Source organism: Scyliorhinus canicula, chromosome 9, assembly GCF_902713615.1.
Source record: "Scyliorhinus canicula chromosome 9, sScyCan1.1, whole genome shotgun sequence".
Taxonomy (NCBI): Eukaryota; Metazoa; Chordata; class Chondrichthyes; order Carcharhiniformes; family Scyliorhinidae; genus Scyliorhinus; species Scyliorhinus canicula.
In genome coordinates this window covers 105138019-105153979 of record NC_052154.1, presented here as the reverse complement: position 1 = coordinate 105153979, position 15961 = coordinate 105138019, and the positions used below count along the sequence as shown (strand labels likewise).

The window sequence follows — 15961 nt, the reverse complement described above, 5'->3', positions numbered from 1 at the left end:
GAAAGAATTTGCTCAAACAAACATGGAGTTTAAAAGGATCAAATGGAATAATTCTGATAGGTGGAAAAGAGCTTTGAAAATAGACCAAATGTATGAAGCTATCAGAGAAATTATACTTTTGGAGGAGTTTAAAAATTCAATTCCCGATGTAGTGAGAACTCGTGGAAGAACAGAGAGTCAAAACTGCGAGATTAGCAGCAGAAATGGCAGATGATTATGAATTAGTTCTTAATCAAAGCTTGGTTTCTGACATCAGTTTCAGCCTGTGAGGTATAGAAACTGGGGACATGAGAAATACTCAAGTGGTAAAGGTAAAGGTGATCTGATGGGAGATAATAAGGAGAGTGTACCTCAGACTAAAAAAGAAATCCAGGAGGGTGGAAGAGACATGAACATTTTCAAATGTTTTCACTGTAATAAACTAGGCCATGTAAGGTCACAGTGTTGGTGGTTGAAGAAAAGCACTGGGAAGGCTGATGTAGTAAAACAGGATAAGACAGTGGGGTTTGTTGAAGTGGTAAAGGAAAGCCCAAGTGAAGCGAAGGAGGTGCAAAAGATACTACAGCCTGATCAAGAGGTGATTGATAAGAAGGCACCAGATCTCTTTAAAGAATTTACTTGTGTGGGTAAAGTTTACTCATGTGTATCAGGAGGAGTGGGTAAAGAAGTCACAATTTTAAGAGATATGGGAGTTAGTCAATCGTTAATGGTAACAGATGAGGAGTTATGTAGTTTGGGAAGAATGTTGCCAGAAAAAGTAGTAATATGTATAATTCAGGGTGAGAGGAGTAGTGTTCCATTATATAAGGTAAGGTTGGAAAATCCAGTGAAGAGTGGTGAAGTGGTAGTAGGAGTAACAGAGAAACTATCTTGTCCAGGAATACAGTTTATCTTGGGTAATGATGTAGCTCTATTGTGGTTGATAAGCCAGTGGAAAATCAGACAACAGAAGTGTTGAAGGATGAATATCCTGGGATTTTTCCGGATTGTGTAGTAACAAGGTCGCAAAGTCACAGGTTAAGACAAGAGGAGAAATCAAAAGAGTGAAGATGAAGTTGAAGTGCAATTATCAGAAACTATTTTTGATCAAATGGTTGAAAAAGAACAAGAACAGGTGGAGGATGAGGCTGATATTTTTAGTTCAGGAAAATTGGCGGTGTTACAACAGAAAGATATAGAAATAAAACGGATGTATCAGAAAGCATACACGGAAGAGGAATCTGGGTGTATACCAGAGTGTTATTACTGTAAAAGTGATGTCTTGATGAGAAAATGGAGACCTTTACATATGCAGGCAGATGAAAAGTGGGCAGAAGTTCATCAAGTCGTATTGCCGGTAGGGTGTAGAAAAGAGGTGTTGCGAGTTGCACATAAAGTACCAGTGGGAGGTCATTTGGGAATAAGGAAAACTCAAGCTGAAATACAAAAACATTTTTATTGACCTGGACTACATAAAGATGTAGTTAAATTTTGTCAATCATGTCACACACGTCAAGTGATAGGGAAGCCTCAAGCAGTAATAAACCAGCACCCTTAATACCCATTCCAGCATTTGAGGAACCTTTTACGCGGGTCCTAATTGATTGCGTCGGACTGCTTCCTTAAACAAGAAGGGGGAATCAATATCTTTTTACTATAATGGATGTGTCTACTAGTATTCCAGAGGCCATTCCAGTACATAAGATTAGAGCTAAGCAGATTGTGGAGGAGTTACTTAAATTCTTTACTCGATATGGACTACCCACAGAAATACAATCGGATCAAGGATCAAATTTTACCTCGAGGTTATACAAAGAAGTTATGGATAGCTCAGGAATAAAACAACTTAAATCAACTGCGTACCATCCAGAATTGCAGGGAGTGTTAGAAAGGTGGCATCAGACATTAAAGACAATGTTGAGGGCTTATTGTCACGATTATCTAGAGGATTGGGGTAAAGGAATTCCATTCGTACTGTTAGCAATTACGGATGCACCTAATGAGTCAACCAAATTCAGTCCTTTTGAAATAATTTTCGGTCGTGAGGTAAGAGGACCACTTCAATTGATTAAGGAAAAATTGGTGAGTCAGAAATCGGAAATTACATTTTTGGATTACGTTTCAAATTTTGGGGAACGATTAAATAGAGCAGGTGAATTGGCTAGACAACATTTGAAAGTTGCACAAAATGTGATGCAACGAGTAACAGACAAGAAATCCAAAGTACATAGTTTTGCCAGTGGAGATAAAGTTTTAGTATTGTTACCAGTGGTAGGTGAACCTTTAAAAGCAAGGTTTTGTGGACCTTATCAGATTGAAAGGAAATTTAGTGAGGTGAATTATGTGGTAAAAACACCAGATAGAAGGAAGGCCCACCAAGTGTGTCATGTGAATATGCTTAAAAGGTACTTTGAAAGGGAAGGAGTGAAAAAGGAGGAGGTTTTAATGATTCTAACCCAAAGTGATGAACCAAATCCAGATGACTGTGAATTTGACATACCTCAAAATAAATTGGAAAACGAGGATGACCTTAAAAATTGGGATAAATTATTGAGTTACCTTCCAGAGGAAAAACAAACTGACCTGAAAGAGTTATTCATATTACATGGGCAAGTTTGTGGAAATAAATTGGGAAGTACTAAAATGGCTATCCATGATGTAGATGTGGGAAATGCTGTTCCTACAAACAACATCCATACAGACTTAACCCTTTAAAATTGGCACAGGTTAACAAAGAGATTGAGAGTATGCTTAAAAATGGCATAATTGAAGTGGGTTGCAGCCAATGGAGCTCACCCATAGGGATGGTGTCTAAACCAGACGGTTCCCAACGGTCGTGTGTGGACTATAAAAAGGTTAATGCAGTTACAAGAATGGACTCTTATCCTATCCCATGTTTGGAGGATTGTATTGAGAATGTGACACAATCAGCTTTTATTTCCAAACTGGATTTACTTAAAGGTTACTGGCAGGTACCTTTATCCGAAAGGGCGAAGGAGATTTCAGCTTTTGTGACTCCAGATGGTATATACCAATTCAAAGTTATGCCATTTGGCATGAAAAATGCCCCAGCCACATTAATTAACAAAGTTGTTTCAGGATTACCCAATTGTGCGGTATACATCAACGATCTGGTAATTTTCAGGGAGACGTGGACAGAACATTTGAAACATCTGATGGAGTTATTCGATCGACTTCAGGAGGCAGGTTTGGTGATAAACCTAGCCAAAAGTGAATTTGGAAAGGCCCAAGTCACTTTCCTTGGCCATACAATCAGACAGGGTCGAATGGCCCTATGGGATGTGAAAACAAAAGTTATTCGGGAGTTTCCGATACCCTCAACATGACGGGAAAAATGCGATTTCTTGGTGTGAGTGGATTTTACCGGAAATTTGTACCCAATTTTAGCAGTGTGGTCGCTCCACCGACGGACTTGCTCAAGAAGTGTAACAAATTCCAGTAGACAGCGGAGTGTCAACAGGCATTTGACGGCCTGAAGGCTGTGTTAACCACTGTTCCTGTGTTAGCCTTCCCAAATTATATGAAACCATTCAAAGTGTGGGTTGATGCGAGTGATGTTGGTGTAGGTGCGGTGATTCTACAAGACGACGACGAAGGGCTAGAGCGGCCTATTGGTTATTTTTAAAAGAAATTGAATTCGCACCAGAAGAAGTATTCCACGATTGAGAAGGAGACTTTGATTTGGTGCTGGCTTTGCAACATTTTCACATTTGGGGCCTCACGGTAGCATGGTAGTTAGCATCAATGCTTCACAGCTCCAGGGTCCCAGGTTCGATTCCCGGCTGGGTCACTGTCTGTGGAGTCTGCACGGCCTCCTCGTGTGTGCGTGGGTTTCCTCCGGGTGCTCCGGTTTCCTCCCACAGTCCAAAGATGTGTGGGTTAGGTGGATTGGCCATGCTAAATTGCCCGTACTGTAAGGTTAATGGGGGGATTGTTGGGTTACGGGTATACGGGTTAAGTGGGTTTAAGTAGGGTGATCATTGCTCGGCACAACATCGAGGGCCGAAGGGCCTGTTCTGTGCTGTACTGTTCTATGTTCTATGTGACCAGCAATCTGTTTCACACCGTTATATATACTGATCATAATCCGTTGATGTTTTTGGAGCGATTCCGGAATCACAATGCAAGGCTGTTTTGCTGGAGTTTTTTGTTGCAGCCATTTCATTCATAAATAGTACATGTGGCGGGACGAAAAAACATGATAGCCGCTTTGTCACGAATTGCGACCTAAGTGTGGGCTAAAATAAACCTGTGAGACACTCCCCAGGGCCAGAAATAGTGAAGAAATGCCATTTGATAGGGATGAGGAGCACACTGGCAGAGCTGGCAGGAAATTCCCTGAAAAACTCGCCACAAATACATTTGGAAATTTTTCCGTTCAATTCCGCCAAGGACTCCATCAGGTCCCCAAGCCACACTAAGGGACTGGGTGGAGAATCTGACCTCCAATCCAACAGGACTCGCATGCAAGCAGTCAGCGTCTGTCCCGCTCCCGTGTGCAGCTCTGGCAAGACTGACATCCCAAATATGGGCCCCAGGAGATTGGGCGCCACATCCAAGTGCCGACATGGTGCTGAAAACCAGGCCCCAAAATTCCTCCAACTTCGGTCAGGACCAGAACATATGTACATGGTTGGCTGGACCTCTCCCACACTGCTCACAAGTGTCTTCCACCCCCTCAAACAATTGGCTCAAACTCAACTTCATCAGGTGCACCCTGTGCATCACCTTTAACTGTATTAACTCTGATGTGGCGATGTCGGCGTTGGACTGGGGTGAGTACAGTAAGAAGTCTCACAACACCAGGTTCAAGTCCAACAGGTTTGTTTCAAACACTAGCTTTCGGAGCCAGCACTTGTAGGGGGTCGGGGTTGCGGGTGCTGGCAATGGTGCAGCACTTGTTTGCCCCAGGGAAGTACTAGGGTACACAGGTGGTGGTAGCCACGCTGAAGATGTATTGGCAATTTCGTCAGCATTTTAATTTAGGGGCCGGGTCGAAGCTGATGCTGGTTCGAGATAGCCGGTGAGACTGGATGCTAGATTTCGGAGATGGGAGGAACGGGGGAGTGATGGAAATGAAGGACTTATTCTTGGAAGGGCGGTTTGCAGGTTTGTGGTAGTTGCCAGAGAAGTTTGAGACTCTGCAGCGGGGGAGGAGCCTTTAGATATATGTAGGTGCAGGACATTGCAAGGAAGATTTTTCCAACCTGTCCGGGACACCATCCTCCTCGCTGAAGGGGCTGTTACTTGTGATGGGTCTGGACCGGGGGGAGGGATCATCTCGGCGATTTTTGGAGGAAGATATGTCATCGCTGGAGGGGGTTAAGGCTAAGTGGTAGGAGAATCCCCACACACAACTGTCGCAGGCAAGGTGACCGCCAGATGAGCAGCCCCGAGATTCAGGGACAGCGAATTGGACACTTGCTGAATGCCGCGGAGGAGAGGAGGCTGGTTCTGTAATCCAGGCCGGGCCGCAGGACAGCAGGCACCATCGTTAGGTGAGCAGAGGTGGCAGACGTTGTTGGGCCGGTGGCCAAGATCATGGACCAGTGTAGGAAGAATCTGCACGACCTCCTCAGGGCAGCCAGGGTAGTACGCAGCATTGTGCCCATGGCACTAAACCCCCACACACAGGGAACAGACACACAGCAAACCAACACACGGGATGGACTCATAGCACACAACGACATGGGACCAACACTCAGGGGACAGACTCACAGCACAACATGACACAGGAGACCCCGGAGTTCGGATCCGATGATGATCTAGACTTCCCACGACTGGTTTCTTCTACACCCTCCACCATTTCAGAGACTATCACCTCGGTTGGGCTCTTTAGTGAGGAGGTTTCTGGGACACTCACTGGTGCACACCACATAGCCGCTCCGGTACTGCAGGTGGAGCTAGGAGCAGCCGAGGGGCTGGACGGTCAGAGGGCAGCCCGGCCCCACTAACCAGCTGCTGCCCAGACGGGTCCCAGGTTCCTGGAATATCCATTCCCACCCATAGATCAGGTGCCATCAGCAAACCAGAGACGAGAGAAGGGGATGGTGGCCGGCTTCCAGCACCTGCAGATGTAGGTGGAGGAGTCCAACTGCCTGCAGGCGCAGGGAGTGGGCCGGTCATGTGTGCCACCCAGGCCAAAACTGCACAGGTGGTGTCTGCGGTGGGGGCGAAGATGTCGAACATGGGTCAGGTTATGCAAGGCCATGGCCCAGGACGTGACTGCCCACTCACAGGCAGCCATGTGCCAGAGCCTGCTGCAGATTGCAGCGGTGCTGCTCAGCGTGGCCCAGTCCCAGCAGGCCATGGCTTAGAGAATCCACGCCATTGCACAGGTGCTGGCCGGCGTCTCACAGACCCAGAGGGAGATGGCGCAGTCCCAGAAGGAAGTGGCACAATCCCAGTCAGGGATGGCCCACTCCCTGTGCTCCAAGGCTGCTAACGTTCAGACCCTGGTTGATAGCAGAGCGGGCCTCCATGACTGGACGCGCCGGGTGTCGGGAGGATCTCGGGGGTGACTCCGCTTGCACACCCGTCCCATAGAGAAGCCCGGGGCCATTGGGCACCCCGAGAGAGGAGGAGGTGCTGGTGACTCCTGCAAGGGACGTGCTGTTGCACCTAGGACTCCCCCACTACCCCCCCCCCCCTCCCCCCACCCGGTGCATCTGGTGGGCAGCGGGCAGAACGGGTTTGCACCACGCCAGCTGGTATGCCAAAGGAGCAGCCTGGCCCATCCAGGCCGAGTTGCCCCAGGAAACGTGCACCAATGGGAACCCTAGTCGCAGGGCAGGGGTCACAGCAGTCCACCTCCACTCCTGCTGGGGTTCTTCTGGGGAACAACCTAGGCCAAGTAATAGAGCCCGTAAGCCCAGAAAGATAGACACCAATTAAGTTGGCAGGGGTGCAGGGTACAGTTTAGTTTAGGGGCGAGGGCACAAACTGTATATACCTCTTCACATTAAACACATGTTATCACCGTTGTCTAACGATGTGGAGCTCGGAGCTCATCGCAGAGCGGGCTGTCATCCTCCATCCCATGGACCGAACCCACTGTCACTGGCAACCCAGTGCCCCCAGCTCGTTGTGCCGCAGGTGGATGTATAATGGAGGGGTGGTGTTCATGCGGGCAGTTCGGTGGTGGGAGAAGTGTGTGTGTTCACTGGTGGGGGAGCTGAGTTTCTTTGGTGTTGTGGGAGGTGAGGGTGGTTGGTGGTGAGGTAGTGCGGTATTGTGGTGTTCATGCCCCTGCCCAGCAAACCCCCCTAGTTGGTGAAACGTGCAACGATCAAAGCGTCCTGTACTCGCTGGCCCTAGCAGGGGTGTAGTGCAGCCTCCCGTCCATGTCCAGCCCCCATGTCCCGCCTATTGCCCCCTCCCCCTCATCCTCCACGTCTGCTCCGGGGTGCTGGAGATGCACTTCAGGGGCCTGCTCCTCATCCTCCTCCAGCTCATCGCCCCTCTGCTGGGCTATATTGTGGAGGACGCAGCAGACCACAACGATGTGTCCGACCCTCCTGGCCTCTGGAGGGCCCCTCCAGAACGGTCCAGGCCCCTGAAGCGCATCTTCAGCACCCCGAAGCACCTCTCGACTACAGTCCTGGTCGTACAATGGGCATCATTGTAGCGGTTCTCCGCATTGCTCTGTGGCCTCCGTATAGGCATCATTACCCATGACCGCAACCCCTGCCGCCCAGCAACCAGCCCCGCAGCCAGGGGAGTACCCCTCGAACATGCCGGGGATGAATGATTGCGCCAGGATAAACAAGCCATGCATCCTGCCCGGGTACCGGGTGCAGATGTGCAGCATCTTCATCTGGTGGTCACAGACCACCTGAAGGTTCTTGGAGTGGTGCCCCTTTCTGTTCATGAACATCGTCTTGTTATCGACCGGTGCCCGTAGGGCGACGTGCAACCATCGATGACCCCCTGGACCATGGGAATCCTGCAGAATGCAGCGAACTCCACTGCTTGGGCATCCTGGTGGGCACAGTCCACATGGAACTGGATGTAGTGGTCCGCCAGGGCATACAGGGAGTCCGTGACATCACGGATTCACCTGTTCACCGTTGCCGGCAAGATGCCGGACAGGTCCCCACGCAGCGACTGGTACAACAGTCCCATTAATGTTCAGGGCGACCGCCACCTTGACGGCCACTGTAGCGGGTGCCAGGTGTGCCATTATGTGGCAGATGTGATCGACAGTTCCCGGCTCATTCGCAGTCTCCTCCTGCATGCCCGGTCCAGGAGGCCATCGAAGGACATGCGACGCTGATACACGCGGGTCCTCCTGAGGTGCCTCGTTATCAACACCTCCACCTCCCCCTCCTCCAGCTCCCCCTCCTCCTCCTCATCTTGTTTCTCCTCCTCGTCTTGTTCCTCCTCTTCCACCTCTTTGGCCTTCGGGTGGGCTGCCCTCCAGCCTGAGCGGCTGACACCTACCCCTCTGCGACCTGCTCCTCTGCCGCGGCCGCTGCCTCCTCTCTGAGCCGCATGCGCTAACGCTGTCACAGGGCTACATGCAGGGCAGCGGCCCTCACCAAGGCGACCAACGTCGCTGGCTGGTTCCCAAACATTATGATCTGCAGGGAGTGAGGGGGGACATGTTAACATGGCGCATAGACCCGTGCACAACCAAGTGCCATGGGCTACACGGTCGACCTGGTTGGCAGCACGCCCCCCAGTCTAGCATGATCCCCATTCCGCTCCGTCGGTGCCTGTCCCTGCTGCCATGGCCACCATTTGATGTCACTGCCCTCCCTGGGAGCTGCCTTGGTTGTGACCCTGGGGGTTCCTCCCTTTGGGTGTCGCCGGTTGGTGGGGTGGCCAGGGAGGAGAATCGGAGATCGGTGCGAAACCAGCGTCAACGCCAATTTCGGCATTGAAGCCAATTCTCTGGCCGATTGTGTTTCACGATTTTGACGCAGACCTGCAGAGAATTGTGCCCCTTAAGTTAATTTGTGGCGGGTTTTTCAGGGAGTTTCCATTTGACTCTGCCAGCAAATTCCCAACCGCTAATCAATGACACTTACTCACTTTTATGTGCCCTGGGGAGTTTCTCACCGGTTTTGCACTGGGTTGCTGAACTCAGAGATTGGGCCGCCATTTTGAAAGAGTGCCCCAATCTCTAAGTGAGCTTGTGGGTCCCCCACACCCCCCAACCATAGGCAATGTCACCTCCCACACGCATGGGCACTTCACCAAACCCCCCAAGTGACGACATCCCACTATAGGGTCCCTGCGGGCCCTCCTCTTCAGACCCCCCAAGCCTCCTTACAGCACCCCCTCCCTTCTAGGACGCCCAGCCATCACCCCTCCAACCTCCCAGAGGCTCTCACGTACCTGCCCCGCACTCCTCCACCCTTCAACCCCTCCCCCCGCACCCTCATTTCATAGGCTTGGCCCCTTACCCTTGGCAGTGCTACCCTTGCACCTGAGCACATTTGCACTGGCACCCAGGCAGTGCTCCTGCCGGCTTGACAGTGCCATCTAGACATATCTTTGCAGCTCCAGGGTGGCAGTGTAAAGGTGCCAGCTGGGCAGTGCAAATGTGCCCACGTTCCAAGGGGAGGGCCAGGGAGCCACCCTGCACCTACACTGACCACCCAGGGGTCTCTGATTGCCCGGGACACCCCAGGTGCCGTTCCAACTGGTCCACGTATGTATGGACCATTGCTGAATGGCGCCCTGCTGCGGTCTCACTGGGGAGGCCGGTGGATCCTACATTGTCAGTGGATACTGGGTAAGTTCGCTGAAGCCATTTTAAGACCGGCTTTGGCGCGTGCCATTTGGTCACACAAGGCCTTTGTGAACATGTTTTAGATTCGCATGTCTTTAGGGACTTGGATGAATTCCGTGAGGCACAAAGACTGTCAGAAGCCTGCGAGAGGGCTCTTCCGGTATTCACCGGCCGCACCCCGCTCAAGGGAGAACACAATGTGGCCGATGGATCACGCCCTGTAGTCAAACAATAGTACATAGGGCTCATAAAGCCTGTCAGTTGGGTGGTCAGAGAATGAAAGATCTCTCTCAGCTGCTTGCCCCAGTTCTGCTGAGAAAAACGTGTGCTTAAACATACAAAAGGTTGGCTTGTCTTGTGATTGTCCTCTCCATCTGACCAGCAATTCACACATGATCACGCATTCTAATTATAACCTGATCAGATCACGTCTGTGAGTGCCTCTGAGGCAGGGTCTCATTGTTCAAGTGATTAGATTTGTCGGTTTGCCTCCACCTAGATGAATTTCTAAATGTGTTGTGGAATTTGATACATGCTTTATTTATATCCCTCTTTTTCTTTACATCCAACTCTCTGGGTGGATTCTCTGTTTCTGAGACAGTGGGCGTGAACTTCCAGAAAAATTTCCAAGTGCTGTAGCGAGTATGAATTGCCGTGTATTTCCCGGTGCTCTGCCCGGTGAGGCCGACAATGCTATTCAGCATTAATTGGCACACAACAAGGCCTCACGGGCTTCCCACCCTGAATGCTGGCTCATTTGCAGTGACCACGGTCGCCAGCCTCACGCCAACAAGTTCGAACAGCACGTAGGCAAATTAGATAGCCATCATGGCTGTGAGTTCAAGACATTCTAGTTTGTATTTAAAAAAAGTTTCCAAAAGTTCATTTCAACATTCCAGCTGGTGAATTAAAAATCATTATCTGGTGCAAAGCACATCTTCATGACAATATAAAAAAGTTTAATATTTATTGTACCATGTACCTGTACCTGTATTTAGACTGAGAGGGAAATCTGTTAGTTGTTTTTTAAATTGGGTGTTAATTGTGTTTAGGTGGTGGTTTGTGGGAACTCAGCTATGGTCAAAGGTGCACCATGGCCGGGTAGCCCTAGCAGGGAGCATGCAGTGTCCAGTGGTACCCTTCAGGCTTTCCTGCTGGTGGGCACCGAAGGGACTGGGGTTCATTATAAGCCTCGAGAATTATATTTTAATTTAATTAGTTTGTTTCCTTTTGACATTTTATTTTAGTTACAGTGCCCCAGCAGGGGCTGTCAACCCTGCCATTTTTGTTTAATTTTGTGATTATTCTTTCTTATTAAAAGAGTATAAACAGGGAACAGTGATAATGAGTTTTAGTTTGATTAGTTAAATTTCCTTTGGATGTTATGTTTTATCTACTGTCATGTGAGTGTCCCTTTAAGAAAGGTTTAGTCTCTTATCATGTGACTTGTAGCACATTGGGCTGTGAGGTGAGAGGGGTTTCAGTTTCAGTTTGACTGCTGTGGACTACAAAAGGAGGAAGAAGTGTTTTTCCCTGTCTTTCTATGTTCCCCATTTTAAAAGCTGTTCCAGTAAAAACACATTGGGTTGTGGTTAACTGCCTTGATGACTTTAAAGATATAGTTGATTTCCGGAAGTGGTTTGAATCTGCTGGTTGAGACTTGATCAGAAGCTCAGGGAAAGAACCAGTCCCATTCAAGTGAGAATACAGTGTGCTGGGCCACGCCCTTAAAAATGGGGCTTTGGTTTATTGGATGTTGTTATTGAATTGGAACAGTTAAGGTAAAATTCATTAACTGTTATCCATAGATTGCTATAGCTGTGTGGTGTCCTTATGTTTGTAATTGATTTTTAAAAATCTTGCTGCGTTTATATGTACATAGATGTCATAGAATCATAGAATTTACAGTGCAGAAGGAGGTCATTCGGCTCATCGAGTCTGCACCGGTCCTTACTGCACCCTACTGAAGGGTGCAGTAAGTCCCCTATGCCCGTAACCCAGTAACCCCCACTTAACATGTTTTGGACACAAAGGGCAATTTAGCATGGCCAATCCACCTAACCTGCACATCTTTGGACTGTGGGAGGAAACCGGAGCACCCGGAGGAAACCCATGCACACACGGGGAGAATGTGCAGACTCCGCACAGACAGTGATCCAAGCCGGGAATCGAACCTGGGACCATGGAACTGTGAAACAACGGTGCTAACCACTATGCTACCGTGCTGCCCTACATTCTTAGAATAAGCCTTTTTTTGATTGAAGTGTCCAGGAAGTCTGATGAATCACACCTGCAGCGAAGGTTTTTGTACTCATCCTAACCAAATTCAACATAAAGATTGGAGGTCAGGTGAACATCATAATACTCTTTGGAGTTTCTAAGCCCTGGCCCATAACACTACTGTGGCCCACCAGCTCATAACACCCCTCTTTAATTTTTTTATTTATTGAGCATTTGTTCAATTTAAAAGAATACACATTGAAGCATCATAACTTTGGGGCAGCACGGTAGCATGGTGGTTAGCATAAATGCTTCACAGCTCCAGGGTCCCAGGTTCGATTCCCGGCTGGGTCACTGTCTGTGCGGAGTCTGCACGTCCTCCCCGTGTGTGCGTGGGTTTCCTCCGGGTGCTCCGGTTTCCTCCCACAGTCCAAAGATGTGCGGGTTAGGTGGATTGGCCATGCTAAATTGCCCGTAGTGTCCTAAAAAGTAAGGTTAAGGGGTGGGGGATTGTTGGGTTACGGGTATAGGGTGGATACGTGGGTTTGAGTAGGGTGATCATGGCTCGGCACAACATCGAGGACCGAAGGGCCTGTTCTGTGCTGTACTGTTCTATGTTCTATAACTGGGTGTCCCTGGAGGCGAGCAAGTGGTGTCCACCAGTACACGTAAGGCCTTCCTGTCGAATCGGCACAATCGAGGGCTGGGATGCATAATCACCCCCAGAAATAATACTTTGGTTTAGTTGTTTAAGTTTCCTTTGACATTTTGTTTCAGTTACAGTACCCCATGAGGGGCCGCCACAGCCTCACATTTTTAGAACATAGAACAGTACAGCACAGAACAGGCCCTTCGGCCCTCAATGTTGTGCCGAGCAATGATCACCCCACTTAAACCCACGTAACCCGTATACCCGTAACCCAACAATCCCCCCATTAACCTTACACTACGGGCAATTTAGCATGGCCAATCCACCTAACCCGCACATCTTTGGACTGTGGGAGGAAACCGGAGCACCCGGAGGAAACCCACGCACACAGGGGGAGGACGTGCAGACTCCACACAGACAGTGACCCAGCCGGGAATCGAACCTGGGACCCTGGAGCTGTGAAGCATTGATGCTAACCACCATGCTACCGTGAGGCCTTTTGTTTAAGTTTATGTTTAAGTTATTAATTGTTTGTTTTATTAAAGGAGTGTACATAGGAGCAGACCGAAAGAGGGGTGGATTATTAGCTGTAAATAAAAGCTGATAGACAATTGTGTTCTAAACATCACACCTGCAAATCTAGGTTTCGGTAGTCCAAGGGTGAAGTATTATGGGCGGTATTCGCCACTCCCGATAAAAATCGGGATGGCGGTTGTCAAATCGGCCGAAGTTCACGACGGCCTCGGGGCCCAATCCCCGCACCTAATTCACCCCCACCTGGGGGGCTAGGAGCGGGCCTCCGTCTTTCCCGGCCGCGACCTCGTCGCGCCGGAAATGACGCGCAAAACGGCGCATTTGTGAGGTCATCTGCGCAGGTTGCCGGTTCCAACCCGCGCATTCGCGGATGACTTCATCGCGCAGACGGCGCGAACCGCGCATGTGCGGTGGCCGACTTTCTCCTCAGCCGCCTGGCAAGACGTGGCGGCTTGATCTTGCCGGGCGGCGGAGGGGAAAGAGTGCGTCCCCTCCCGAGCACAGTCGTGGTGCTCCCGTGCCAATCGGGCCCCTAGATGCCCCAAACGGGCATCTGCCGCCCGTTTCACGAATGCAGCAACCAGGTGTGGTCGCTGGCGTGTTGAAACGGGCGTGGAGGGCCGGCCGCTCGTCCCATTGGGCTCGGAGAATCGCCGTTCGCCGTGAAAAATGGCGAGCGCCGATTTTTCCGAGCCGGGGGGGGGGAGAATGTCGGGAGGCCCTCCCACGATTGTCCCACGCCACGTGGGGAGCGGAGAATTCCGCCCTATGCCTTTGTTTGGTTTCTGCCTCAGATCACAAAGTTACAATGCGAGCAGTATTTTGGATTTCTGTTGATCCAAAATTTAGGTTCAGAGTTGAGAAGCAGTCAAGAAAGCTTAAATTGTGGTTAAAAATGTTCTTCAAGGAACTAAATTTAAACTTCAGCTGATGATTATTGCTGACAAAATAACTCATAGTTTTCGGCGATGTTGTTAATATTTCATACTGCACAAAATTAGTTAAATAATGATGTATTGAAAAACTTCTGTGTTGTGATTTCTGAGATAAAAATTGAAGTATGAAATCTTATTCCTTATTACAGATCATACTGGAATTCGATTTCTTTCATATCCAGCCATTTGTTGGCTGCTATCGAGATCATGTGAAAATTTATGATGGTTCCACTTCTCACTCACCAATCCTTAAAGGACCAGCTTGTGGCAAAATGGCTCCAGCAGTGATCTCTTCCCAACATAAATTATTAATTACATTTTTCTCAGATGGGCAAAAACACACTCGGGGATTCAGTGCTAAGTATCGATTCGGTAATACTTTGGTATATGACATGTTGTTCCCAATTTATCTGTGCATGTGTGTCTGTGATAAATATATAAATCGAAACATTTGTATTTCAGGATGTTGATTATTTTTTACATTTTAATTTTCTAGTTAAATGTGGGAAAATGCTGACTGCTTCACCAACCAGAATTATAGGTAGAGTTGAACACAATGGTTCCGTGAATCCATTAGAAGTCTCAAACTGTTTTTGGCTGATTCAGGCCCATAGAGGACATAAGGTATGAATATGTCACCTTGAAATAAAGTAATGAGATCTTTTAATTTAGAAATAAATATCTGTTAGTATTGTGACACATAGAATATCAATGGGGCATGTGGAATCCAATGGAAGAGATGCAGGAACGCACGGTAGGATAGGAATGAAAATCTGTATACACAATAATTACAAAGCAATAACTCGTCTCACTGAAAGGCCACCCTCCATGACCTGTACCCAGGTCAGGGTTTTTATGCTGAGAGGTTCCCCCTTGTTAATTGGAAACCCTGCCCCCAATTATGGGGGAAGTTCATACTCTGAGGTAAAGGGGTGGGAATCACATACAGCATAGTCCTTAGCCCCCCGAGAGGTCTCCCTCCCACAAATCCAGAGAAACGTCCAGGTCCATTGGCTGTGGCTGAGGCCCTCTTGATCGCTTGGGAACAGACAACAGTCCAGCGTTGACAGGTGGGTCTGCGACCACCGTTTTCATGCGGAGCGCTGAGGCAGGAGTGGTGCGGCTGGTGAGGGCGTTGGCATTGATGGCAGCTGGACAACTACGTCGAGTCGACCAGAGTCCATATCAGAATCAGTGTCTTAGTGATGCCGAGGAGGCATCGAGCATCTCAGCCTCCTGTGCCTCGATGGGGGTAGATGATAGTAATCGTGATCGGGACGGAAATCTGTGCAGTGCTCTAGGGGATGATTTAGGTGAAGGAGACCACGGCAGTCTTGGACCGACGCATCCTGAGCCTGCTCTGGATGTTCCACGTGTGGAGACAGATGAGCTCTAAGTGGCGCTGGCTTCATGTCCCTGTGCCCGGATCGAATAGGAAACCGGACCAGTTGGCCTGAGCAATGTGCCCGGGATCCATGTGAAATTCTGGTTTGAAGTTGCGCAACTGCGTGCGCCGACGAGTGTTCGTCTCTTAGTAGTCTAGTCACTGACAGTTCTGAGCACCTGTGTCTGGGATGACGAGGCTGAGGCGGAGTCCTAAGCCGATGTCTCATCAGCAACTATACTGGTGCCACTCTCATGGCACCGATATTGATATACACAACAACTCCTCTCCCAGAAGGACCATCACCCACGACCTGCACCCAAGTCAGGCTTTTATACTGCGAGGTTCACCTTTGTTAAGGAGAAACACCGCCCCCAATTACCAAGGCGGTCATACGGGAATCGTATAGAGCACAGTCCTTGGGCGCGATTCTCCGCTGCCCACGACATGTCGGAGAATAGCAGGAGGGCGTCCCCGACATTTTTCACGCCCTCCCGCTA

The 15961-nt window shown here is 49.2% G+C and overlaps 1 protein-coding gene across 2 annotated transcripts in view; it reads left to right on the top strand.

Moving 5' to 3' along the window:
* The window catches only part of LOC119971590 (embryonic protein UVS.2-like), a 174071-nt gene that overhangs the window by 131467 nt on the left and 26643 nt on the right, over positions 1–15961 (top strand). For both annotated transcript variants that reach the window (XM_038807362.1, XM_038807361.1), the window contains exons 11-12: positions 14227–14449; positions 14574–14701. In XM_038807362.1, coding sequence (XP_038663290.1) covers positions 14227–14449; positions 14574–14701 — 351 coding nt within the window. The remainder of the gene's footprint in view (positions 1–14226; positions 14450–14573; positions 14702–15961) is intronic.